At 42.1% G+C, this 26,800-nt stretch overlaps 1 protein-coding gene across 7 annotated transcripts in view; it reads left to right on the top strand.

The window, feature by feature from the left end:
• PARN (poly(A)-specific ribonuclease) overlaps nt 1–26,800 on the top strand; it is a 179,357-nt gene that overhangs the window by 40,819 nt on the left and 111,738 nt on the right. For 6 of the 7 annotated variants that reach the window (XM_024984912.2, XM_010819306.4, XM_010819309.4 and 3 more), the window contains 5 exon segments: nt 1,546–1,656; nt 1,964–2,033; nt 18,449–18,504; nt 19,484–19,570; nt 22,232–22,306. In XM_024984912.2, coding sequence (XP_024840680.1) covers nt 1,546–1,656; nt 1,964–2,033; nt 18,449–18,504; nt 19,484–19,570; nt 22,232–22,306 — 399 coding nt within the window. 7 annotated transcript variants of the gene reach the window in all.

Here is a 26,800-nt window from a genome sequence, read left to right as displayed (position 1 = left end):
TAGCCTGCAAGCTTCCTGAGAAATTGACGACGGGACTGATGGCTCAGAAACTGACAGTGGAAGGTACTAAAGCAGCCAAGATGACAGTCATTTGCTTTCCTTTCTGGAATAGTCCAAAAAAGGAATTAAGAAAGGGGTGGGGGGAGAAAACCTAGACCTTCCCTCTAACAATATAATGGACAGTATAATGGAAATAATTGATTTTGGAAATAAGTGTTTCAGCTGGTGGTAGAGTAGAGGCCATGACTTAGTTGGCTATCATATTAAAAGACTTTTATTTTAAGCTTAAAATCTAATATTTGATACTTACTGAGGTTAAAGAATTCTTGCTTAAAGAGCATTGTATTGATATAAAAACAATTATAGCTTTTTCATTGTTAATTTCCACTCATGCTTTTGATTCTGTTATAACCTTTTTGATACTCATTTACAAAATAGTTCTAGGAAAGAACTATTTATGAGTTACAGTTTTATCCCGTTATTTCCATATAATATTCCAGTAAGGAGAGTTTAGTCTAAAGCAGGTTCAGTAAAGCTCATTCTCTCAGAATCTGTGCATATCGCTGTGACCAGAGAGGCATGTCATAAAACGGTTTCTCCCATGAAGAGGTGCCATGTTGCAAGGGCAGCGTTACAGCAAATTCTGATCTGTTTTTGGACTTGTTTGTGCTTTCCATTTTTATATCTGTGAGCTCGGAGACATAGTGAAGGACACTGTTGACTTGAGCTGCCAACCTTGATGGGAGTCTTTGGCTTTTGGGGAGGGTGAGCTGGAGTATTGTCAGATAACAGTTACAGAGTGTTTACCACGTACCAAACGTGGCATGAGAGCTTTACTTACTTGAGCTCATTTGATCCTCCAAAAGCCTAACGAGGGAGCTCTGATTGTCATCGCCCTGCTACCATGGTGGAGGCCCAGAGCGGGCAACGTGCTCAAGATCACATAGCAGCTAAGTGATGGAGCAAAGATTCAAACTCAGACAGTGGACGCCGGGGGCCATGCTCTTAGCCGTTGCTCTGAGGTCCCCAGCCTCCGGGGTCTAATGCCTGATGACCTGGGGTGGAGCTGATTTAATAATAATAGAAATAAAGTGCACAATAAACGTAATATGCCTGAATCATCCCCAGACCACCTCCGCCCCCGTGGAAAATTTGTCTTTCACGAAACTGGTCCCTGGTGCCAAAAAGATTGGGGACCACTGCTCTGAAATACCCCTTGCATCCCAGTCAGAGGAGGAGTCATGGTCACAGGAGTGAGTTATGCATGGTTGTAAATAGCATCCTACAGCATGCAGTTGGGAGGCGTGTGGCTGAGTCTTTGATAACGTAACCGAGATACTTCTCTAGTCTAGACCAAAGCCCTCATTTTCAGTGACTCTCTTATCTCAAGATCTCGTGTGGAGAGAATTAAGGAGATAGCTTTCTTTTTGCTTATTTAGGGTGTTTCTGCCGCACAGACATCTGGATTTGGCAGGGCAGCATGCTTACCAGTCTTCATAATTTGTGACGACCTTGGGAAGACTATGTTTTCTTTTTTCTCTTTAGAAAGTGCAGAAGGCTTTCCAAGTTATGACACGGCTTCTGAACAGCTCCACGAGGCAGGCTATGATGCTTATATCACAGGACTGTGTTTCATCTCCATGGCCAACTACCTAGGTACACACTGTACCTGTCTCTGTCAACACACATGGTCCAGAGGGGATCTTCCCTGTCTACCCTTTCCCTGGGATCCACTCACCCAGTAGGAAGTGGGAGGGTTTTGAGGGAGGAGGGGGAGGGGGTTGGGAGGGGGGATGGGGAGTGCGCAGGAAGAACCATCAGCCGCTTACCTGGGGCTGTGGTGCTTGGTCCACATGAACACTTATTTTACCCTTGCAGAACCATACTGTTGATTTCAGGGTATTTTTTTCAGGCTTTGTTTTTCCTTGACTGTATGTGATATTCTGCTTCTTTTCTTCATTAGGTTCTTTTCTTAGTCCTCCAAAGAGTCATGTGTCTGCCAGATCAAAACTCATCGAACCTTTTTTTAACAAGTAAGTAATCAGAGTCCCAGTGCCCCAGCATCCTCTGCTGGTGGACGAGCCCAGTATCTGGGATGTCAGTGAGGGGTGACTGGGAGCTCTTGGCATTTTTAGATAAGACATTTCTCATCGCTGGTGACTCAGATGCTTTTTGAAAAATAGAAATTGACCTTTTAGAAAAGAATGTATTCAATATTTGCTAGAAAAAAAAGAAAGACAACATTATGAAAGGTAGCACATCTCTTTTAAGACAAAGGACGGGTGGCTTCAGAATTTAAATGACCCACGAGGGAGTCTCTGTGTATGTGTCTGTGTACACAGTCAGACCTAACTTAACCCCAACAGGCTTTACGAGTGAGATTATTCATGCGTGCATTATTACCTAATTAAATAATGTCCTTTCTGAGAAGATGTTGGTTACACAGATGACTTCTGAGATAACCTGTGGAGCAGTTTTGATGGTCATTGCATCCCGAGCTCTCATCTGAATGGATCCGGTGAAGTTGCACCTTCACCATTGGAGGAAGTCAGTGTGATTGCAGGGAAACGTCTACTTTCAGAGCATTTCCAAAGAATCTCTAGATTGTTACTTCAAAGTGAGGCTGGTGCTTTCTTGGCACAGTTGAGACTAAAGTTGTGAATGTAATCATCAAGCTGGCCACAGCATGGCTTTGTGCCAGGGCCCCAAGCCTTCGTCTCTACCCCAGTGCTCTTCGCAGGGCTGGTTCTGGGAGGTTTAGGTGAGCCAGATAGAAGTGGGAGCCCACATCACTCACCACTTCTGCGAGAGCCATTTCAGGGTCGACTTGGTGACATCATTTCCTTACATGTGGCGTTTTACATTTCTATCAGTGCTCTCCTGAGTAAGAATGCTGTCTCCTCCAGAGTCTGTATAAATTCTGGTATCACAGTGCTTGTTCATAGGTGCCATGCTGCAGTCAGAAGTTAATTCCAAACATCTGGATTCCTATAGGCTTGGAATCTGTGTGTCTGAGTTAGTGAATTCTGTCATCCTGTGGCTTCTTCCTTTTTAACTCTTTGTTCTTTTCTGTGGAAGTTCAGAGGTAAATGTGTTTGACTTTTCAAAAACATTTTTCACGTCAAAAAAAAAAATCTTTCAAAGAGGACTGGGTAACAATGTAGTGTATATTGAAAATTAAGTTGAATTTTTCTGCATGGAAAATGAATTCTGCCACCATGGAAAATGAGTTCTTGCTATCTATCCAGTTCAAAATGGGATTTTCTAACCCCTTAACTCTACATTGGGGAAAGTGTTTATCTTTGTAAATCTTTGGACCTCTTATGGCATCAACCGTGGAACCTGTGAGTGACACTAAATGCATATGGATTGTGGCCTTTCTGGCATTTTTACGCATGTGATGTTAAGTTTGTCATTCAGCAGTATTTTGCAACTGGGGAGATGTTTACTGACATTTAAATATTTAAAACAACAATCCTGCTTCTGCACTAAAATCAGCTCCAAATAAAGTCAGGTGATGGTTGCAAATGGGGGTGGATAGAGGCTGTCTCTTGTTTATCAGTCATCTGTGTGGCCAAAATGAAGAGCAGTCAAAGTAGGCTTTGGTTTCTAAGTTTAAGTGAAGTGAAAGTTGCTCAGTTGTGTCCAACTCTTTGTGACCCCATGGACTATAGAGTCCATGAAATTCTCCAGATCAGAATACTGGAGTGGGTAGGTGTTCCCTTCTCCAGGGGATCTTCCTAACCTAAGGATCGAACCCAGGTCTCCTGCGTTGCAGAAGGATTCTTTACCAGCTGAGCCACAAGGGAAGCCCTTTAAAAGTTTAAATAAGACTTTATATATTTCTAAATCAATTTAGTATTGCTAATTATGTGCGAAGATATTACTCAGAAGAACTGGGCAGTAAACACATAACTTCACTTTTAAATGGGGCTGGTGTCCATTCAGATTATTTTTTTGCTAAAACCTAGATGCATACCAAAAATAGTTGAGGTTTAGGAATCCTCCTGTGATATTGCACTGAAAATTCTTGCCCAGTTTGATTTTTTTCTCTATTTTTCCCTATCTGTGAAGGAAGAATTGTTTCTTTGTCTTTGAAGGGAAAAAATATTCTAGCAGGATTTAAAGTGCAAAATAAGGACTATTTTTATTCTATATCGGACTAGTTTGGTTAAGTACAGCCGCCCATTCTGAACCCGTGAAGAAAATGGGAAAATCGGTTGCTTGATGTTGTAAGTGGTGCATGTTCAGTTGCTCAGACGTGTCCAACTCTTTGTGGCCCCTTCGGCTGTAGCCCACCAGGCTTCTCTGTCTATAGGATTTCCCAGGCAAGAATACTAGAGTGGGGTTCCATTTTCTCCTCCAGTGGATCTTCCCGACCCAGGGGTCAAACACGCATCTCCTGCATCGGCATGTGCGTTCATTACCACTGCACCACCTGGGATTGACCTCATTCTTACTTAAATGCAAGTTTCATTTATGATACTAAACCTTGATTTTGTTACTTTTCTTCAAGATTGCTCTTGTAAAAAGACATCCAACAATTGCTATCAGTATTATCTCAACCGGTTGATTTTAGAAGACTCTAAATTTTTCTGAGGGTTTATTTGTTTTTGTTGTTGTTCAGTCACTAAGTTGTGTTGGGCTGTTTGCAACCCCATGGAGCACAGCATGCCTGGCTTTCCTGTCCTTTGTTATGTCCCAGAGTTTGCTCAAACTTGTGTCCACTGAGTCGGTGATGCCATCCAACCATTTCATCCTCTGTCACCCTCTTTTCCTCCTGCCCTCAGTCTTTCCCAGGATTAGTGTTTTCCAATGAGTCAGCTTTTTGCATCAAGTGACCAAAGTATTGGAGCTTCAGCTTTAGCTTCAGTCCTTCCAATGAGTATTCAGGGTTGATTTCCTTTAGGGTTGACTGGTTTGATCTCCTTGCCATCCAAGGAACTCTCAAGAGTCTTATCCAGCACCACAGTTTGAAAGCATCAATTCTTTGGCGCACAGCCTTCTTTTTGGCACCTGGCTTTTCTCAATGTAAGCTTAACCAAACACGCATAGCCCTAATACCAATTTGGGTGGACATGAGATGACTTACACGTGCAAATAATATTTTGCTGTGCTCTCACAAGATTTATGTTTAAAAAGTAAACCTTGAGTGAAGATAAACCCAGTATTTCTGCATTATTTTAAATTAGCATCTGACTGTGTTAGGTGTTTCTTTTGGGGAAGCTTTACCGAGTCTGCTATTGAGAAGATCCCAAGACAGTTGGTGCTTGAGCAGATTGCAGAAATGGAGTGTAGTACAGGGCACTTTCTAAGCCCAGTTTGTCCAGGGAAATGTCCCAGTAGGACTTTGCAAGGTACCACTTGTCTCTTTCCTATCCTGGGCACCTTGCATGTTTCTCCCTTCCTTTTTGGACTCAGAATGAAAGTCCTAATGTTGCTGAATGATGGAAATCGGGCTGAGACCACTGCTAATGACTGGCTGTGTGCAGCGTGCTCTTCCTCTGTGTTGTGGGCTCTCTGCACAGGAATTGGTTTGCCTTCTTTTATGACCTTGGTCAGTTTTCATCAATGCATAGAAAACCGGACTTACAGAAGATCTTTTGGCCAAATCCTTTTAGGCCCGGAAGGAGCTAAAAATACTCTCTGCTTATTCTTTTTATTGCACGACAGAAAGCACATGATCAGACTTTAGTGTTATGTTTTATTAACAGCCATCTGTTTCTGCAAGACCCCTTGAGCTCTCTTGTATTAATAGATAACCTTTTATGAAGGGTTTTGGGGAAAGGTTATTTTCGATTTTCCTCAGTTCTTAGAAGGAGGAAGGAAATGAGCACGTATCTTATTTTGGCCAATCTCTAAGTAGTGGGATTAAAAAGGAAGAAGTGCCTGCACTTTACTATATAGGACAGCTGCGTCATGCTTGACACAAGTGTTCTGAATTTTTTTAAAAGTCTCTATTGAATTTTGTTGTTTATGTTCTGGCTTCTTGGTGATGAGGCATGTGGGATCTTAGCCCCTGGACCAGGGATTGAACCCACACTGCCTGCATTGAAAGGCAGATTCTTAACCACTGGACCACCAAGGAAGTCCCACAGCGTTCTGAATTTCAACAGGAGTCTTCCTAGGATGACAGGGCCATGTGTTCCATCTAAGCTGAAGATAAGACAGTTCATTTCCTCCTCTGTGAAAACAGGACTGGAACTATCCCCCTCCTATGTAAGTTATAAAAGTCATATGAGATGCAAAAGGACTTTGATAGTTCCTCAGACTTAGTAGGTGGCCAGGGTCTATTATTTTCCTTTCCTGAAGTACAAGAGAATTTGACATGCTGGGGAATTCAAAACAGTCGATATCGTAGCAGCATGAGTTTTTATGTTTTTAGTTTCATGATAGAGAAGAAAATGGATTGAAGTGCCGATTTAAAACTGGAGCAAATGTGAAACATCCACTTTCCCTGTACACCTTTTAGTGTTTGCTTAAGAAAAATCAGAGGAGAATGAAGTATGTCAGATTGGTACATAATAGAAGCAAGATTGCTTTGATTTGAAACATTTTAGAAAGTTTTGTTATGCAGATGAATCCAGCAATTTATGGAAGGTTGTGTAGGTACACAAAGCAGTGAAAAGTGGCGAGTGGGAGGAATGATTACGGCCCCTGAGATAAAGCACACTGATGTCTTCTCCCTTTTCCTCCATGGAGAGCAATCATGTGCGGGCAGTAAGTTCTTTCTGCTAATATGCCTGTGCTTCACCTTTAACATCAGAGAGATTTTTTAAACTGAAGGGTTGTAGAAAAACAAAATACTTCAGATCTGTGCGGAACCTCCTTTCGCTGGTGCTGGACGTGAGCCACACTTATTGTCTAGGTTACCAACAGCCATGCTTCATGTTGAACCATGTCGTTCACTGGGTGACCCACGGGTCCTAAAGTGCAGACCCTGCTTGTCTTTCATGAGAGCAGTACTTGTGCCCCTGCAGGGCAGCCCTCAGCTTACCTTCTCCTGTCCTGCCTGCCCCTTCTCATACAGAGGAGTAAAAGTTGCTGGAGCAACACGAAGGCAAGGCCAGTCTGTCTGTGTGTGCTCAGTCGCTCAGACAGAGTGTCCAACTCTTGTCATCCCATTGACTGTAGCCCATCAGGCTCCTCTGCCCATGGAAGTTTCCAGGCAAGAATACTGGAGGAGGTTGTCAATTCCTCCTCCAGTGGATCTTCCTGACTCAGAGATCAAACCCAAATCTCTTGCATCTCCTGCTTTGGCAGGTGGGTCTTTACTAATGTGCCACATGGGAAGCCTCCTAGCAATTGCTGTCAGGTTTTAGCATCTTGGGGGATGCAGCCAATATGTCTTTACTGAGATCCTGTTAAGCTTGGGTATCAATTAAGTCCATTGTGGTTCTTTTTTTAAAAAATAATTTAATTTGTTTATTTTTAGCTGTGCTGAGTCTTTGTTCCTGCTCTGGCTTTTTCTAGTTGTGCTGTGTGGGGGCTACTCTAGTTGCAGTGCTCAGGCTTCTCATTGCAGTGGCTTCTCTTGTTGCGGAGCCTGGGCTCTAGGGTGCTCAGACTTAGTAGCTGTGGCCTGTGGGCTCAGTAGTTGGTGGTTCCCAGGCTCTCAAGCACAGGCTCAGTAGTTGTGATGCGTGGGTTCAGTTGCTCTGTGGCATGTGGGATCTTCCCAGATCAGGGATGAAACCCTCATCTTCTGCATTGGCAGGTGGATTCTTTACCACTGAGCCACCAGGAAGCCATTCCATTGTTTTAAGTGTTAGAGTAATTTCCCCAAGAGCTGTCCAGCTTTACAACATAAACGAGAGGTGCAACACAGTTTGTGCTGTTGGGAAGGCCTACCTGTGAGTGTCACAGCGCTCAACATAATGGGTTTCCATATGCGTTTCACGTGTTAAAATCACTTGGTTAATTTCTCTGGTAGAACTGCTTCACTTCAGGGTACTGTGTAATAGAGAGCAGTTGTGGTCTCCGGGATCGGGTACCTGGATTTGAATCCCAGCCCCGCCCCCTACACCTGGACCCGCTTGAGCAAGTTAAGCTCAGCTTCCTCATCTGTAGTTGAGAACGATGGTACCCACTGGATAGGGTTGCCATCAGAGTGACATGGGAGAATGTATGTAAAATGCACAGTGCCTGACATATCGTAGGCCTCAGTCAGCTTGTCACTGCTTTGCGGACATTTATACTTTGAAGATGTGCTTCTGTTGACCAAATGCTGGGAACAAATGGAGAGTTTTTTGTTTTTAAAGAAAATACTGTATAATCATATCTTTAGTACTGTAGGCCTCCTATAAGGTGGGCTTTGTATTCAGTTATGAGCCTTGATCAGAAAAAAGAGGGAGAGGAGGATAAAGCGTGCTTGTAACTCATTGGTGCTCAAGAAGATTTGCATGTAAGTCTTTTTTGCTTTGTATTTCCCCCTTTGAGGCATATGGTCATATCTCAGTCTTTGGGCTGGGCAGCATTTCTAGTTGTAGGTTTTTACTGGGAGAGGAAAGTAAAGAAGTAGCATTTACTAAGTGACCTTTTGAAAGTGGTTTCTTTTTGTTTTTTTTACCAGCTTTATTGGGATATAAATTTGCACGCCATGCAAATCACCCATTTAAAGTGTACAATTCAGTGGTTTGGGGTATATGACATTATGCATTTTTTAAAAAATTATGGTAAACTATATGTAACATACAATTTGCCGTTTTAACGATTTTTAAGCGTATAATTCAGTGGCAGTAAGTACATCCACAGTGTTGCACAGCTGCCAACACTATCTGTTCCAGAACTTTTTCCTCACCCCAAACAAACTCTGTGGTCATTAGGCAGTAATTCCCCATCCCCCTGCTCCCCTCAGCCCCAGGTAAACCTCTCACCTGCTTTTCTGTCTACGAATTTGTCCTTTTGTGAGCTGTTTCTTCTTGAGCAACTCATTGCTCCAGTGAGATCTTAATCAATTGAAACAATACCCTGGGTTTCCCAAATCAGCGTCGGCTTGGTTTGATTGCCCCGAAAGTGAGCACCCTGGTTTTCATAGAGGTGAAAGACAAGGTGAGTCTCGAGCACATGAAAATAGCCTTGAGTGTGGGGCTTCTTAAGACTAGAAACTAGTGCTTGTTTCCAAACCAGTTGTTGAGTTCTCCAGGCAAGGGGTGCTTGCCTCAAACTGATACTGCCTTATCTAATTTCTGCCTTGCAACCTTGTTTTCCCAAAGATTTATCCGGCAAGCTGCTGCTATGGCTTTATCAGAAGGCCACTTTTGATGTGGGCATAGGCCATGCCACATACCTCTACGTGGTGTGCTAGCCCTGCGGGCCCCCAAGAGCTGTCTACATGTGGGCCTGTTCTAGCCTTGGATTGGCTCTGGTTACTTTAAAGTATGTGTCTCTCTAGCTTAATAACTTGTTTATCATTACAATTTGTAGAGGTTAGAAAAGATCAGTCCCTGGGTATATGTTTAAGCAGCCTGCCTCCTTCTTAGCAGGATATCATCTTAGTTTCCTGTGATTCCTATTTGAATCTCCCCAAGCTTGGCAGGTGACCTAAAACAACAGACATTTATTCTTTGACAGTTCTGGAGGCCAGAAGTTTGAAATAAGGTATAGCTGTGGCTGTGCTCCTTCTACAGGCTCTGGGAAGGATCTGTTCCTTGCCTCTCTAGCGCCTGGCGATGCTGGCACTCCTTGGCTTGTCACCGTGTCACTCCGGTCTCTGCCTCCCCTCTGTGTGTATCCCGTCTCTCTCTTTCTTTTGTAAGGACAGTTGTGATGGTATTTAGGGTTCACTTGGATAGTTCGGGATATGTCCTCATGTAAGGTCCTTAACCTAATTTCTAGTTCCATCTGCTAAGATCCTTTTTTCAAAGAAGACAGCATTCAGAGGTTCTGGGAATTAGGATGTGGACCTATCTTTTTGGAGGCCCATTTATAGGCATGTTGGTAGTAAAGTCAGTATTCAATTTAGATAGTCCTTGCCTTGCTTTGGCCCTGGCTGTAAGCAAGTAGGTCATAGTTACTTCCAAGACTGTTTCACAGTTGATTTATATGAGTCAGAGGTTAGCAGGATACCCTAAGAAATTTAGAAGAGATGAAGTGAAGAGAAGTGAAGTCGCTTAGTCGTGTCCGACTCTTTGCAACTCCATGAGCTGTAGCCCGCCAGGCTCTTCTGTCCGTGGGATTTTTCAGGCAAGAATACTGGAGTGGGTTGCCATTTCCTTCTCCAGGGGATCTTCCTGACCCAGGGATCAAACCCAGGTCTCCTGCATTGCAGGCAGACTCCTTACCGGCTGAGCCACGAGGGAATTTAGACTAGCTGCCAAGTATCTTCTCCACTGAACATCTTCCATGGTACAGAGTATTTCACCCATAGTGACTATAATTTCTGACAGCATCCCTGCTGCTAAGTCACTTCAGTTATGTCCGACTCTGTGCGACCCCGTAGACGGCAGCCCAGCAGGCTTCCCCGACCCTGGGATTCTCCAGGCAAGAATGCTGGAGTGGGTTGCCATTTCCTTCTCCAATGCATGAAAGTGAAAAGTGAAAGTGAAGTCACTGAGTCGTGTCCAACTCTCAGTGACCCCATGGACTGCAGCCTATCAGGCTCCTCCGTCCATGGGATTTTCCAGGCAAGAGTACTGGAGTGGGGTGCCATTTCCTTCTCTGACAGCATCCCTGAAGAGGTAGGTAATAAGGTCTCTCATTTGCAAGCTGAGACCATCTGCTGCGGGCCCCAGAAACAGTCGAGTCTGGGATAACCCAGGTCTGTCCTCAGCTGGGGGTAGGATTCTTCCTCCAGAGCATCAGTCTCTAAAAGAGACAGCTTGACAGTTAGTAGGACGTTCTCTTAAGAGACAGTGCTGCTGCTGCTGCTGCTGCTAAGTCACTTCGTCGTGTCCGACTCTGTGCAACCCCATAGACGGCAGCCCACCAGGCTCCCCCGTCCCTGGGATTCTCCAGGGAAGAACTCTGGAGTGGGTTGCCATTTCCTTCTCCAATGCATGCAAGTGAAAAGTAAAGTGAAGTCGCTCAGTCATGTCCGACTCTTAGCGACCCCGTGGACTGCAGCCTACCAGGCTCCTCTGCCCATAGGATTTTCCAGGCAAGAGTACTGGAGTGGGGTGCCATTACCTTCTCCGAGACAATGCTAGTGTCACTGAAAGATTTCTTTCTCTGCGTGTTTGGCTTGAGCAGTGATGCTAAAAGATGTTGACTTGGACCACCGGATCACGTGCGACCAGTTTCCTCTGACATGTTACAGTCTGCTGTTTTATAGGTCCAGCAGACGTTGCCTTTGTACAATGTTTAGTTTAACACTTTTATTTGATGTAATTTGATATGGTTCATTTGATGGAGACTGTTTAAATGAGCTGCTGACTTTCTTTCCTTTTGCCTTTCTTCCCCGCACCCCGCTTGTTTCTTGCGTTACATCTCTGAGAAGGAAAATGAGTTGGCTTTGGGACAAATGTCGGGTAATGCTCTATTTGTCAAGACATCAAGTGACTGGACTGGAAATTGCATGTGCACCCCTCTCCCCCGCCCCGAGTGAAATGAAAATAGCTGGTGCTGCAGTGACTCCTCTACCCAGTGGTTGCCCTCTCATTTTACACAAGAGCTTTAGTGAGCAAAATAAACGAGCTTATTTTGTGAGCAATGTCTGCATGCTTCCTACCCTGGATGATAAAATTAGTTTTTTATGGCGCATAAATATGTATAATGATGAGCCCTTGCATACACGGTTCTCATGAAGTACTTTTTACTGCTGTGCCCTGAAGGAAATACCAAGACCATTTGCAAGAACAGTAGAGCTGGCAGTCGTTAAAGGTTTCAGTTTTCCTCTGGAAGGCTTGGGACTTGGAGTTAGGTGCAAATTAATTCACCACTCAAATCGTGTTGAGATGAGATTGTACTCGCCATCTCCGTATTCCGGTCTGCAGTGGCATAAGAGGAGTGCAGTTTTGCTTGGAAATCTGTTCTTTGAGGTAAAGCTTTTTAGGAAGAGACGTGTGGTCTTGAACAAATGCACATGTTTACTCTTTAAATGAAATACTGAGTTTCTAGGTGGAAGAATGAAAAGTTTGGGGGCTGGAGGGTTTTCCTTTTGTTCAGGCAGAACCAGAGTAAGCACTATCCTCTTTTATGAAGACAGGCTGTAACATCAGAAATCCTTCTATATCATTCAGGCTTGTGTGTATGTGTACAGATCTGACCTTACAGAAAATAAAGCTCTTGTATTCAGATACCTCATTATCTCACTCACCCCTAAGATGCGCGGATTCACAGGGTTTTCCTGATGGTGATCATGGTGTGTGGGGTCGGGTGTGACCTCGAGGCCCGAGGCCTGGGTAGCAGCTGCTTCTGCACTGCAGACGTGGAAAGGTTGTCCTTTGACCTGTAGCAGCGTGGCTGCCTTCTCTGCTCCTTCATCCTGGTTGCCTTCCTCAGTCCACCCAAAGCTCTTCTCAGAAAGCAACCTCATTTCTTATATCTGGACTCTGCCCCATTGCACGAAGCTATAATTTAATTAGCCCTTAGAGCATTGCCAAAAAATACCAACAAAAGCCTATGTCTGAGATCTTACATCTCGAGTTCTTGCACTAGAGGTGATTCAGGACGTGCGTCCTCATTTGTCCCTTAGAGGCTCCTGCGGGGACTGAGGCTCACTGTTTCACGTGAGGCTGTGGGAGGAGCTCAGGTTAAAAGCCCGATGTGAGGGGGTATGGGCTTCCCAGGTGGCACCAGTGGCAAAGAACCCGCCCGCCTGCCAGTGCAGGAGAGGTATGAGATGTGGGTTCAGTCCCTGGGTCAGGAAGATCCCCCAGAGGAAGAAATGGCAAGTCGCTCCAATATTCTTGTCTGGAGAATTCCACAGACAGAGGAGCCTGGCGGGATTGCACAGTTGGACACGACTGAAGTGATTTAGCTCACATGCACGTGAGGGGGTACCTGGCAGAGAGAAGGCGAGGCCTTTAGTGTAAGACTAGTAATGGGGAAACTTTGGGTCTGAATCTGTCTCTGCTCCCATGATGGCCAAGGGTGAGCCACTGGAGCAGGAAAAAGCTGCTTCCTCGTTCCCTGTGTGATAGGACCTGGTGCCTGTCCCCCAGACACCAGAGGATCAGAGGAGGCTGAGTGTGCCGTAACAAACACTTATTTTAGTCAGGAACCTTGTCCTTTTAAAAAGTAATATATTCTTATCCTGATTGAAGCACAAATTACCCACTCGTAATTCCACCAGCCAAAATAAAACAAAACTGTCATTTGGTGTATTTCCTGCTAATGTGTTTTCTATCTGTATTTCATGTATTAATTGAGATTGTACTGTTATATAATTTGGTAACTTAAAAAAATTCAATAAAGGATTTTTCAAAAGACGTTAACACCAGTGGTTAGCAGCGTGGCATTGCTGGTCTTCAGTGGCGGGTCTGGTGAGCATCGTGGTCCACTTACAACCTAACCCGTGTGTCTGGCCTTCTGTCAGCTGCACACCCACTGCCCTGTGCTGGGTATTACTGGTTTTTTGCCAGTTGTCTTTTTTTTTTTTTTTCTTTTAAATGTATTTATTTGGCTTTGCTGGGTCTTCATTGCGGCATGCGGGATCCTTAGTTGAGGCATGTGAACTCCTGTGGGATCATGAGTTGCAGCATGTGGGATCTAGTTCCCTGACCAGGAATTGAACCCAGGGCCCCCCTGCACTGGGAGTGCAGAGTCTTAGACACTGGACTACCAGGGAAGTCCTGCCAATTGCTTCTTTGAGTGGCCCCGAGTGTAGGTCATTGATCCACTGTCTTTTTCTGCCATCACTTAGCAGCAGTGGAAACCATGCTGCTGCAGGAGCAAAACGAAATATTTTCTTTCATTTCTGAATAGAGTTATTGGCTTTACATTGTAGACTTGGTCATGCGGAATTTTAATGAACCGTAATGATCTTTTTGGTTCCCAGAGGTTTGCGCCTCTGTGCAAAATATTCCTAAGTCACCTTCAGGACTTCCTGTCTGCATTTTTGAATGTCACCTTTGCCCTTTATGTTTTCTTGAGCACAGCTGCATAAAGCAGGTTAATACCAGCACTGTTTGCCATCCATTTTCACATTGGACAACTGCAAATGATTCAGATAAGCCACAGTCCAAGACAAGCTCTTGTGTCATCAAAGAATATCCTTGGACCTTAGTGTACCTCTTTTGAGCTGCTAACTGTGTCTTGTGCTTGCCAGAATCTGGGTCTGAAGCTTGTTGGTAAGGTCGGAGAATTTTGACAAGTTTGGAGAGTCTGTGTGTGTGTCTGTGTACCAGCCTTGGGGGCCGTATTTGTGGCTAAAGCTTGTGATGCCGGAGGGGCTGCTTTGTTGCCAAGTCATAGAAAGGGTTGGACTTTGGCCAGTGAGTTGCCAAGAGAGTAGTTTATGCCATCTTTTTTTTACTTTCTTCTTCAAAATGAGGAAAACAGTGGTCAGCAGTTGTTTCCCCCAGTTGACCTCCTGCAGAGGACTCAGCTGTTTGCCACAGTTGATCTCCTGGTTTCAGGGAATGGTGGAAGCCTATGTTATCACTGCCTGGATGTTGAGGTAGTCCTTGACGTCCTGGTTTCAGGGAATGGTGGAAGCCTATGTTATCACTGCCTGGATGTTGAGGTAGTCCTTGACGTTTGTTGTGGTAGTTTTGTGTTTCTCTTAAGTCAAAATAACTTACTGCAAACAAATCGTTAAGACTAATACCTTTTTGGAGAAGTTGACACAAGTCATTATTACCCAGCTGATCAGTGAATCACCATTTGTGGAAATTAACACAGTCTTAAACATACTTTTTTTGTGTGAACCCAGTGACTTTCAGTTCCCAGGTTCTGCGTCAGTAGGACTTAGGTGGGTGGGGCCCAGGAATTTGCATTCCTATCAAGATGCCTGTCTGGGGAAACACATTTTGTTAAGTGCTCAAGGTTCTAGGCTTCTAAGAAGCCTTATGTCTGAAATGAAATTCTGCTATGACTACAAGCCTTCTAACATAGTCTAGGCCACAGTGTCATACCGCCATGGTCAGAAAAGAATGTCAGCAGACGACTTTCCATGAGTGCCATGCAGCATACGGGCAGCTGAGCTGGGTGGCTGTTTTGGACACAAAGGCATTGTCCACAGCCTATTCTGTGTAGCTTGTTAAGAGGCTGAGCTGAAGTCACCCAGTCTGCTGAGTGAATGACCCCAGAGTTTGGTGTGCTCCACCCTTGGATCTGTCTAGATGTTTGAAAGCCACGCTAAACAACATCGCCAGTGTCATCATAGAACATTAGAAAACTGACAGATGCCCAAAAGGGTAGACTTTATTTTATAGCATCTAGAATGTGAACATGAGTCATGTAGTGTACTGGGATAGAATCCCAATGTACGATTGGCCCTTGTATTAGATGGGAACTTTAATTTTAGTCTTTGACAGAATCATTGTCAGTCCTTCAGAGAATAAGTGCAAAAATAGTGTTTCATCAGGAAGCTTGCAGGAACGTGGCCAGGGCCCCACACAGTCTTGTGTGTCTCTACCAAATTATAGCCGCCCTGAATCTTCACTGAAATAAAAATAACATTTCCTGCAAGCGATGGTCCGAGTGTGTTTCCAATATCTACAGATGAAAAGCCTTCTGGGAGAGACTGTTCTTCAATACAATTCACAGGGAAGGAGCATCCTTTCATGTGCTTGTCAGTATTTCTGCTCGCCTAGTGCATTTCTCATACGTTAAAATGAAAACTGTTTGGTCAGATGAGCCAAACATGAGGTATTTTATCAGATCATCCCAGGGTGTCAGTGTAGGCCATCTGACAGCCAGTCAGTATGAGGCGTGCATGCAATGAAATGTTTTAATTTTCCGTCAAAAGGGCAGGCGGGGATGCTTCCAGAGCAGTGGCCTGCAAACCGTCTGGCCTAAAAGGAGAGGGAGGCCCTCGGCGAGTTGACTTTGGGTCTGTTCCACAGACACTCAGCTCCAGTTTTAGAATCGGTTTCCCAGTTGCATGGGGTACAGTCAGCCAAGTCACACACAGAATTGGTTTGCGTGTTCTTCCAGGGTTAGGGGTGATTTGCTTCTCTGTAAAGCCCAAACATGAAGGTGGAGGGATGAGTGAGAAGGGCTATAAATATAATTCATTTGGAAGGGGTTTCTATTTAGTTAAAGTATTGAGTAAGCAAACAAGGTAGTGTAGGATTAACTAACTTAAAAAAAATCTTTTGTTTCTGCTGAGAATAAATTTTTACTGAGTTTAAACAGAAATGACAACTTATAAGCGAGATGAAATATTAAAGGACAAAGAGCTAGTGTAATGCTTGACAAAATGTATCTTTAAAATTAAGAAAATATATATTTACATGGCAAGAGAACTGGGGAAGTCTGCTTTTTAAATGTCATCCTTGTTTGTCTTTATAGGACAATAGATTTTTAAAAGAAATAAAGCAGCTGCACACTCAAACTTGTGATTTTACTTTATATTTGTCTCCCCACAGCAGGTGGGGTAGTGCACAAGATATACAGGATTGATTCTACTGGTGTTTTCAGTTGAACTTTCTCTAAGAAAATCTCTAGTTATTATCCCTGAGGCTCTCAGATGTGGTAGCCTCTGTTTTCTTTTTTAAGTTTAAAAAATAATCACAAAAGGATTTTTGAAGAACAAAACTCAGTTTCCCAAAACCATTGGCTGTTTTTTTTTCAGCACAGGGAGTGGGGAGTATTTTTTATTTTTGGTTTAATGATATTGGGTGTCTTACAAAGCTGTCACAATAGTATAAAATTTTGTGCTTTTTTTTAAAAATTAAAAATTGTCCTGCAAGTTACTGATGTTTTGAATTTTTTGAAAGTTATCTTGAAATTAATTCTGTTGGAATGATGAACTGTAATTTACCCAGCCATACATGTTGTTGAATCTGGAGGTTGATTTTGATTACTGATGCCTTTGAAGGTATAGCAGTGAACATCTTGTTGATTCAGTTTTTATTCTTCTGTTGAAATTTGGGTACACAATTTATTTTTTTAGTAGTTGATATGTTTCTTCAACTTTTACTGAAAGTTGTTTTGGGTTTTTTTTTTTTTTTTGGTTTAGAGTTGGGAGCCATCTCTCAATTTACTAAATGGAGAATTGAGAATTATGTGAACCATAAAAATATTGATCCTTCTAACCCAGGACTAACTCATCAGTTTCTGGTTGTCAGTAGTAATAGCAACCACTTTCGAAGGGAATCTATGCTTTTATATGTCTCATTGTTTTCTGGCATTGCAGGCGGTATCGATTAAACTGGGTGAACCAGCTACCAGATCCAGAATAGTACACTTGAGCCTAAATTAGTGAACTAAAAATAAATTTGGTTTCTTAGCCATAGGATTTGGTTTATTAAATTGTAGGCTAGGCAACAAGTCCTCAAACCGCAGAGTACCAGGACTTTGTTTTTTCTGGCGTTCACAGAACAGTAGTATTCATGCTGATGGTTCCATTTGTAAACTGGATCATGCCCTGCCTGGCTTTTGAATGCCGGGTAATAATGTGCCTTAATTGCAGGTCAGTGAAGCCAAACTAATTGCTTGTTGGGCAATTGGATTGCCTTTTTAATTTGCTGTATAATGCAGTCCCTACCAGAAATGCACAATATGCCGTTATCTAAATAAAACTCATTAAAATCATCTTACAGACAACAGAATGCCTGATATTTTGCCCACAATCTCGCAAATAAAAGCAAATTGAATGGCATTATGGAGAGCTGTAATTTAGAAGCACTCTTTTAAAAAGTGCCTTTGTATCCATTTTAAAAGTAGACATAAATGACTGCTATGGTTTCTATCAGTGTGATAGGTTTTTTGTTTGTTTGTTTTTACCAAGGATTATTTTGCTTCATGCTTTTAATATGTTTTAGATGGGAGTAATGAAAGTTCACCCAGTAAAATTAGTACTCATCCAATGACGGCATTTCAGTTTAAAAAAAGAAGAAAAGAAACGGGTGACACATTCCTAGCTCACAAAACACCGGTCCGTAGGGATACCTTTTACAATTTGTGGGGACTGTTGTTCAAGGGGGTTAAGATGGTCGGCATGCTGTAGGACTCGTTTTCTCTCAGTTTCTCTGGACTAACAGGGCAGTTCAGCAGAGGACTTCGTTTTGACTCTTTGATGACTAATTTTATCCATTTAGCTAATATTTATTGAGTAACTCCTGAGTGCCACTGTTGTATGTGTTGGGGATACCAGTTTTTGTTTTCTATTTATAATAAATACTTTAGACTCAAGAAGTGTGCTCAGTCGTGTCTGACTAATATTTAGCTCTAGAGAAAGACGTGAAGTGGATCTTAAGACTCTTCAAAATGATTTTAGACATAAGGTAATATAATTAAGGAGCTTCTATGAAAGAATTTTCTAGATGTTTATATCAGTTGCTTTTTTTTTTTTTAAATAGAAGTTAGTCCATTATCCATTTTCCTTTTCTTTTGGTAGGTTGTTTCTTATGAGAGTCATGGATATCCCCTATCTAAACTTGGAAGGACCAGACTGTAAGTGAATTTTTATTTTCTCATTGCATCTGCACATTTAAGTGTGTGGTCTGGAAAGGATAACAGGAACAGAATTACTGAAGAAAGAGCTTTATTCACTTAAAAATAGCCAGTGATTTTGTGGTTGATATGAATAGTATGCTTAAGTTAATGTTACCTTTGGGCCTTGATTAACCCATCTCTTTACTTACATTTTCCAGTTTATACATGAGTTGAATTTAAAAATATATATATCTTCTCATCATTACTTCATTTTCACTCAGCACTCCGAGTTCATGATTTTCTATAAATACATTGTGTATGTAATTGATTTCAAGATGTACTAGCCGTGACAATAACAGTACATTTTCTATTGTCCAAGTATTTGAGTATGTATATATTTAAGTTTTGTGGTTAGGTTTTTTTTTTCTCTTTGAAGACCTCGGACAGCCATGCTGTTTGAGAGGTAGTTGTTGCTACTTCCGATTGTTCTTTTCCATTGCTGTTTTTGTAGCCTTGGTAAATTGCCTTAATATATGCCATAGGCATATAGAAACAGAGGAATTACACTTTATACAAAATGATAATAAACACTGCAGTAGAAGTTTGAGGACATACTGTGTTGCACTTCCTATTAGTTTTAATGCTCAAACCTGTCATCCTTGCAACAATTCTGTGAGCTGAGTCTCGTCATCCCCAGTTTATAACCATGAGTGGTTAGGTCTCTTGCTCTGAGTTGCACAGTCAAGTGGTGGGTGTGGGATTAGAAAACAAGATTGTGACTCAGGACTGCGTCTGTTCAAACAGTCCATTCAGTTTGGACAATGCATTTTTTTTTGTTTGTTTAAGTTAGATAAACATGGACATTAGGGCTCATTTAGTAATCGCAAGGCTTTCATAATGATTCTCCAAGTTAGCCTGGGCTCAGTTTCATTGACGAACCACTGGTCAGCTGTCCACTTTTCAGCCATCAACCTTTCATCAAAAATTTGTTTTGTAGTGCAGCCTAAACGTGATCACGTCCTCCACGTGACATTCCCCAAAGAATGGAAAACCAGCGACCTTTACCAGCTTTTCAGTGCCTTTGGTAAGTCAAGCATAAGTATGGATGTCCTTTTAGGGTCCTGCTCCTCTTACAGTCTAGGTGGTCAGAGTATATAGATGGCTTTAGCTTGGACATAAAAGAGGATTACTATGCAAAGTTTTCATCTCAGAGAGTTTTTGGAGCTTGGTATGCTGCTTTCTTATGCCAATATGGTCTGAGGACTTTTTGGTAGCATCCCACAGTAGAGCACTGTTACTCATCTATATCCATGGAAATAGGGTTAGGGTTAGGGTTAGGGTTCTAGCCCCTCACTGATGATCCATAGGGAGGAAGTCTAGGCTGAATCATTGTTAAGGTGAAATGGAAAGAGAACACCTGTTCCATAAGGGCAGGCAGTTGCTGCTTGATATCGAATAGTCCAGCAGACAAACACAGGTGTTTGAGGGGACTGAGTATGAGGTAGGTTCTTCTGTTACCTTTTTTATCAGGTCAGGTGATTAGATTAAATTGAACAGTCTTCTGATTAGGGTTTATAAAGGCCATTCTGATTGTAAGTCTTCAGCAGTGTCTTTTAATTTTAACAAACTATTTAAACTGTTCTGGAAATTCGTGATTAAAATGGAAGCAGCAAAAACCTGAATGTCCAATAATAGGCATGTTTAGTGAATGTTAACGTGTCTCCCCAACAGCTTAGTATGTAGCCGTTTTATAAAGAGTTGAAGAGTTTGTTAAAAGGTTGTTAAGTGTTTATATTTTAGCATTCAGAGTAAAAAGCAGATGCAAAGTAGAATTCCTGTATAACTAACATCATTTTTGTTGAAATCAAACTGAAAGGATACACCGTGCTCTTATCACTAAATGTTTTAGATAGGATTTTTTTCTTCCTCTTTGTGCTTTTCAGTATTTCTTAAAATAAACATATATTAGCTTTTACAAGTACAAAACGTTGCTCAATTTTTAGGCACGTAAGTGTATGCAAGTATATTTCTGGCAAGTTATCCTAATCTTTGTAGATAGTCTAAATGACTTCTGAAATTCTAGCCCTGCTTTTTAATTTAAATGAAGTTAGATTTCACAGTACATTCCTTTGGTAAGCTTTGGATGTTGTTTCCCATCTTGTGTTGCTCTTACCCCTGTTTACTTAAACTTTAATTGGCTGAATTCAGCAGGATTCTCTGAGTAGAATATTTTTCATTTTAATTAAAGAAAGGTTAGCTGTGTGATATTGAACAGGTAACCTCTCTGTGTTTCCTCCTTGGAGATGATGATGGTGATGCTGCTGCCTCTTTAATGGGCTTGTCAGGATGATCAAATGAGCTGATCCATGGAATGCATTCAGAATAGTATGTGGCCTAGAGTAACTACTTGAGAAACGTTAAATATTGTTGTTGAGTCACTAAGTCATGTGCAGCTCTTTGCAACCCCATGGACTGTGGCCCACCAGGCTCCTCTGTCCCTGGGATTTCCCAGGCAAGAATACTGGAGTGGGTTGCCATTTCCTCCTCCAGGGGATCCACATCTCCTGCACTAGTAGGTGGATTCTTTTCCTGAGCCACCTGGGAAGCCCCCAAATACTATTTGTCTAAAAAAAACATACAGGGTAGAGAGCTAAGGAAGTAATGGTAGTGACTTCTGTAATTGAGAAAGTCCTGGCACCCCAAGGTGCAGCAGGAAGTGAAAGTTCTTTCCTGTGAAGGAGACTCAAAGCAATTTTCAAGTATTCCAAAGCCTTCAAAAATTTTAATAGATAATAAATTTTTTCATCACTAAGTTTTGCTGATGTTTAGCCATTTAAAAAAAATTCCAGTCTTCTGTGTTTTTTCAGGAAGAGGGTAGTGTGTAGATCTCTGCTTGCCCCTGGTTTTCTCCAGCTCCTGGCCCTCTGCTCCTCTCCCACCTCTGTCCGCTCTCCTGCATTCCGTTCTGTTTGCGTTTCGCCTTTGCAGAGGACTTGTCTCTGTGTGTGAAAGTCATTTTGTGCCACTATACTGTTCTCTGTCCCTCCGTGTTTTTCTTTTCTGTATTGGTCTGTCTTGGTCTCCTCTCTCTGACCCCTTCTTCTCGTCCTTTATCCCCTACCTGTTTTTCGTTATTTGAGTTCTTTCCCTGGCCTTGAGATCAGCATTGACTTTTTCTTATTTCTTACACACATGTTCTCTGGTTTTTACTGTGATCTTTTTGAAAATATACCAGGTTCATGGACTTTTGGTTCTTTAGTACGTGAGCCTGGCATAGTCCTTCATTTATTTAAGTCTTCATTAGTTTTCGTTTGTTTGTTTATTTTCAGTCCTGACCCCAGCAGTGAGAGTGCCGAATCCTAACGACTAGACCACCAGGGAACTCCCTACTAATGATCTTGATTGGGAAAAAGTCTCTAACCCTGGCAGGAGATTGGGTTGAATGATAAACTGCCTCAGGATTTAATCCAGAAGGATCTTTTTTTGTTTGTTTTTAAAACAAACTTTAGAAGATTCTTCTGGTTTTCCTGGTTTATCTGCTTTCTTGAAGTTTCAACTGTAGTAGCTACTATGATAGATTTAAGTTTTATTTCTCTGTAGTGCTGAGATTTTGATCATCTTTTAAACTAACACCTCATCTCTCTTTAAATTGATGGATGTTCTGAAATAGATCAGATATATAAATGGAATCTGATAGCTACCTAAATGGCTAAATGCTGGCTTTGCTTTTAATTCACGACTTCAGGTAACATTCAGATATCTTGGATTGATGACACATCAGCATTTGTTTCTCTCAGCCAACCTGAACAAGTGCCGATTGGTAAGTGTGTTGGTTAAAAGGGGGAGCTTGCCCACTCACCAGTCTAGATGCTGTGCTGTTCAGTCCGCTGATGCACAAGCACTGCTGCCTGGTTTGTTTTGAGCTTGTCTCTAAAATAAAGGAAGTAATTAGTAAGTATCACATGTAGATGAAAAAATAAGACAAATGTATAGATTCTTTAGATATACTTTATCATATATTTTTCATTTTTCTGTTCCCTTCCTATAGCCCTTTTTCCAAAATGATTTGTATGTTTACTTTGAAAGAAGTAGCAAGTTGAGAGGAATGGGGAATACCAGATGGTGATTCCTATATTGACCTGTTTGCCTCTATACTTTTCCCATTTATTTTATAACTTTTTGTGATTCACTTATTTCATTAAACTGGTATCAAATACTTGTTTTTACGGCAAATAAACTGAAAGATACTCTAGTTGCTCCTAAATTAGGATTGTAGAAAAGTCGAATACCAGCTCTCTCACTGTTGGACCCTAAATAGTTTTGATTTTAACCATCACCAAACATCCTATTCTCTTAGGATGCAAAGCTATTGAAGAGAATATGTATTGTTCAGCTACTTCTTCACATAGATTTCAGGTTCCCTGGTGCAAATAATAAAAATGTATGAAAATGTTAAGTATGCTGATTAACATTTTCTTCTTATTAAATGAAGTGCCACAGGCTAAAAGTATACAATTCTGACTGAGGCATGAGTAGAATACAAGCAGTTCTATATGAAAATTTCTACAAATACACAAATTCAGGTCAAATATTTTTTGGTATTAAAAAAAAAAGTATATAACCATCACAGGAATATATGCCGTTATAGAAATGAGGCTCTGGAGTCATATTGCTGCACTACCTATAGTGTGACCTTGGGCAGGTTCTTTAATAAGCTGCTGCTTATCTTTATAAACTGAGGACGATGTTACGGATTTTCTAGGATTGTTGTGAGGATTACATGAGATGATTATGTATACAAAGCTGGCATTGCTTTGAACTTTTATGGTGGTTATTTCGAAGTAGATTTCCATATGAAAGGCACTGCAGGAGCTTATGACACCAGGAACAGTACTGGATACAAGGTGTGAATTATATTGCTATTAATAGTTACATGTTCTCATATTTGCTTATTTGTGACCCATCCCCCCACAATCCTTAGAAAGACAGTTTACATGGAATCCGAAGGGAATGGGTTATTAGAAAGCTAAGGATGACTTCAAGTGTGGGGCAGGGACCCTGAGATTAAGATGGTTGTGAGACTTCAAGGAATTAGGCCATGCAATGGGAGCGAAGGGGATGCACAGGCTTTAAAGTCACACTGACATGGGAACTAGCCTGCCTCTGCCACCTGTCAGCCACGCACCTCGAGGCATGTCACATAAATTCTAAGCCACAGGCTCCTCACTTGAGAGATGGAGATGATGATAGTTACTTTGTAAGATGTTATCACATATTATCTATTTAATTCGGCTGCTCTGGGTCTCAGTTGTGGCACTCAGGATCTTTGATTTTGGTGTGGCATGCAGGATCTTTAGTTGCAGCGTGTGAACTCTCTGCAGCTTGTGGGATGTAGTTATCCAATCAGCGGCTCCCCAGCCCCTGCATTGGGAGCTCGGAGTCTTAGCCCCTGGACCACCAGGGAAGCCCCAAGATCACAGATTTTAAGTTCCCAGCAAAGAGCCTGGCACTCCACCAGCAGTGCCTGACAATTGGTAGTAATTATCATGATACTGCTTGGCCTCCATTGCTGTGAACAGTAAACATAAGTGTGTGTAAATCTGGAATCTGTAAGACACTAGTGAGTAGTATTTACTTGAAAATGCAAGCATAATTCCTTGTTTATGGGTAAGAGGTGTCAAAGCCTCTTTTAACGTTCCTGTTATACTGTATTTGATGTCCCGTAATGATTATTCCCTTACTTATTTTTGCATCTTTCAATAGTACAGTAGCTTTTAAGCTCAATATTTTATTCAGTGATAGCTGAAATCAGGAAGCTAGATTTCAGAATCACATAGCCACAGAAGTCCTCTGATTTGTTCATTGCCCGTCTTATTCACCACTGGGGGCTTCCCTGGTGGCCCAGATGATGAAGACTCTGCCTGCAATGCAGGAGACCTGGGTTTAATCCCTGGGTCAGGAAGATCCCCTGGAAAAGGGAATGGCTACCCACTCCAGTATTCCTGCCTGGAGAATTCCATGGACTGAGGAGCCTAGCGGGCTGCAGTCCATAGTGTTGCAAAGAGTCAGACATGACTGAGTGACTGGACACAAACACATTCACCACCGATTGCCTTCTCATGCCTGGCATGTGAATGGGCCATGTCGGGAATTGGCCAAGATGAAATTGTGACTTTTTACCTTTTTTCCTCCTAGGTTAAGAAGTTAGGTGACTTTTTTTTTAATTCCTTCTCTTCTTTATTTTTTATTTTATTATGATGATTATTTTTATTTGGGGATCTTTGTTGCGGCCTGTGGGCGCTCTCTAGTTTTGGCGCACTGGGACTGCTCTGTAGTTGCAGTGTGCTCACTCCTTGCAGTGGCTTCTCTTGTTGCAGAGCACGGGCTTTAGAGCCTGAGGGCTTGGTTGTTGTGGCACGTGGGCTTAGCTGCCCAGCCAGGGATCACACCTGCGTTCCTCCTTTGGAAGGCGGATTCTTAACCACTGGACCACCAGGAAAGTCCTGTGACTTGTCTTTTGACACATGCGGCTTTACTAAGCAAGTCTAATATTCCACCATAGTCTCTCTTCTGACAGAAAAGACAACTCAACGTAAATACCTGGCCATTTGCACGTACTGTGCCTGTGACTGCAGTTTTCTTGGCCAGGAGCCGTCTTGTACTCAACCATCCTCTCCCTCCAGAAGCCTGGCTCTGTCCTACCTCCATCCTCAGCTCAGCCTCGACAAACGTGTCTCCAGGCTCCCTTTACAGCGGTTTGGACCCCGTTCCCTGTACGGAGCCTGGTACCCTTTCTTAGCATGCCTTGCTTCCGTGGCGGTCTTCCCAGATGGACTGCAGACTCTCTGAGAGCGGGGACCTTATCTCTTGTTTGCCATTGTGTTTTCAGGGCTTCGAGTTGTAGTGTCTGATGTTAGAAGTGTATGTTACGTAGTTGTTGAGCTGAATAAATGCCATTCAAGGTGTCATGACTTAGAAATGCCCTTTTGCACTTGCTGGGTGTATCTCGTGTCTCAGGCCTTGTGCTGTGATTTCTGAAGCGATGCAAATGTTTCACTGAAAGACAGTATAGAATTTGTTTTTTATCATGGTGATTTTACCGATGAGCAAGACCCAAGGTATTTAATATGCTGCAAATCCTGTTAATGTTATCTTAAACAAATTACTTATTCATTTCAGCGGAAACACAGGGCCTGTTAGATCAATAACGTAACATTGGAAAAATCATTAAATGCCTATCTATATAGCAGCTCATAATGGCTTCTTTGGCTCAGTTACAAACTATTTTTGATTTACATTTAAGGAGTTGCTTTTTTACTGACACCTGTCTTTTTTTTTTTTTTTATTTCTTCATCGTACTGAGTCTAATCAAGATTTCTTCAGAGCATTTTCATGACTATGACAGCTCTTTCTCAGGTCTATCAAAATGATTAAAACTCTTCTCCTGAGTGTCATTTAGTTTGATTCCTGTTGCTTTTTGTTTCTTCACATTCTTCCCCTCTGTCTGGGAAGACAGCCTGGGGGCAGTGTGGGACTTGATGCCATGGAGGAGATCACTTAGCCTCATCGTTTGAGAATTTTTCTCAGAGTCATTGAATAAGAAATCACCTGTAATGGTCACATCTGAATAACTCAGACATATTTAGGATTTTTATATACCTAATGCAGTCTTGTTAAATGGGGGAAAGAGCTCAACAATATTTCAAATGTACGGCTCTTCCTAGTCTTACTCTCAATATTTAGACATTGTCTTATGTGTCCTTAGGCTCCTCTGTCCATGGAATTCTCCAGGCAAGAATACTGGAGTGGGTAGCAATTCCCTTCTCCAAGGGGATCTTCCTGACCCGGGGATCGAACCCGTTTCTCCTGCAGTGCAGGCAGATTCTTTATAGTGTGAGCTACGAGGGAAACTCCTTAAATACATTATAAGGCATTATCCCTCTGCCTATAATTGTTATGGAAATAGCTTGAGGAAAATTAGCTTTTCATTTGTTTTGAAAGTCAGAGGTTGGAGCACACCATGAATACTACAGAGAAATTTTAAAAAACAAAAATTGATGAAGGCCCTAGGTAAAAAAACCTAGTGGTTATTTTGTAAAGCTAGCCCCCCTTCAGGGATTTACAGAAATTCCTGATACGCTGCCTTACGAGCTTGTTCACAATGAGTTTATGGGGATGGGTAGGTACCTGGTTTTACAGCTTCACTCAGTCCCTAGTATGAGTGTGTTTATGTTAAATCATCCTTTTAAAAGCCCAGCTTGTGATTGTGCTGAACAGATAAACATCAGAGCTGTGATATGGTTTTTGAGGTGAT

The sequence above is a fragment of the Bos taurus genome, chromosome 25, assembly GCF_002263795.3.
Source record: "Bos taurus isolate L1 Dominette 01449 registration number 42190680 breed Hereford chromosome 25, ARS-UCD2.0, whole genome shotgun sequence".
NCBI lineage: Eukaryota > Metazoa > Chordata > Mammalia > Artiodactyla > Bovidae > Bos > Bos taurus.
Note: the sequence above shows the minus strand (reverse complement) of the source record. Positions and strands in the feature narration are given on the sequence as shown.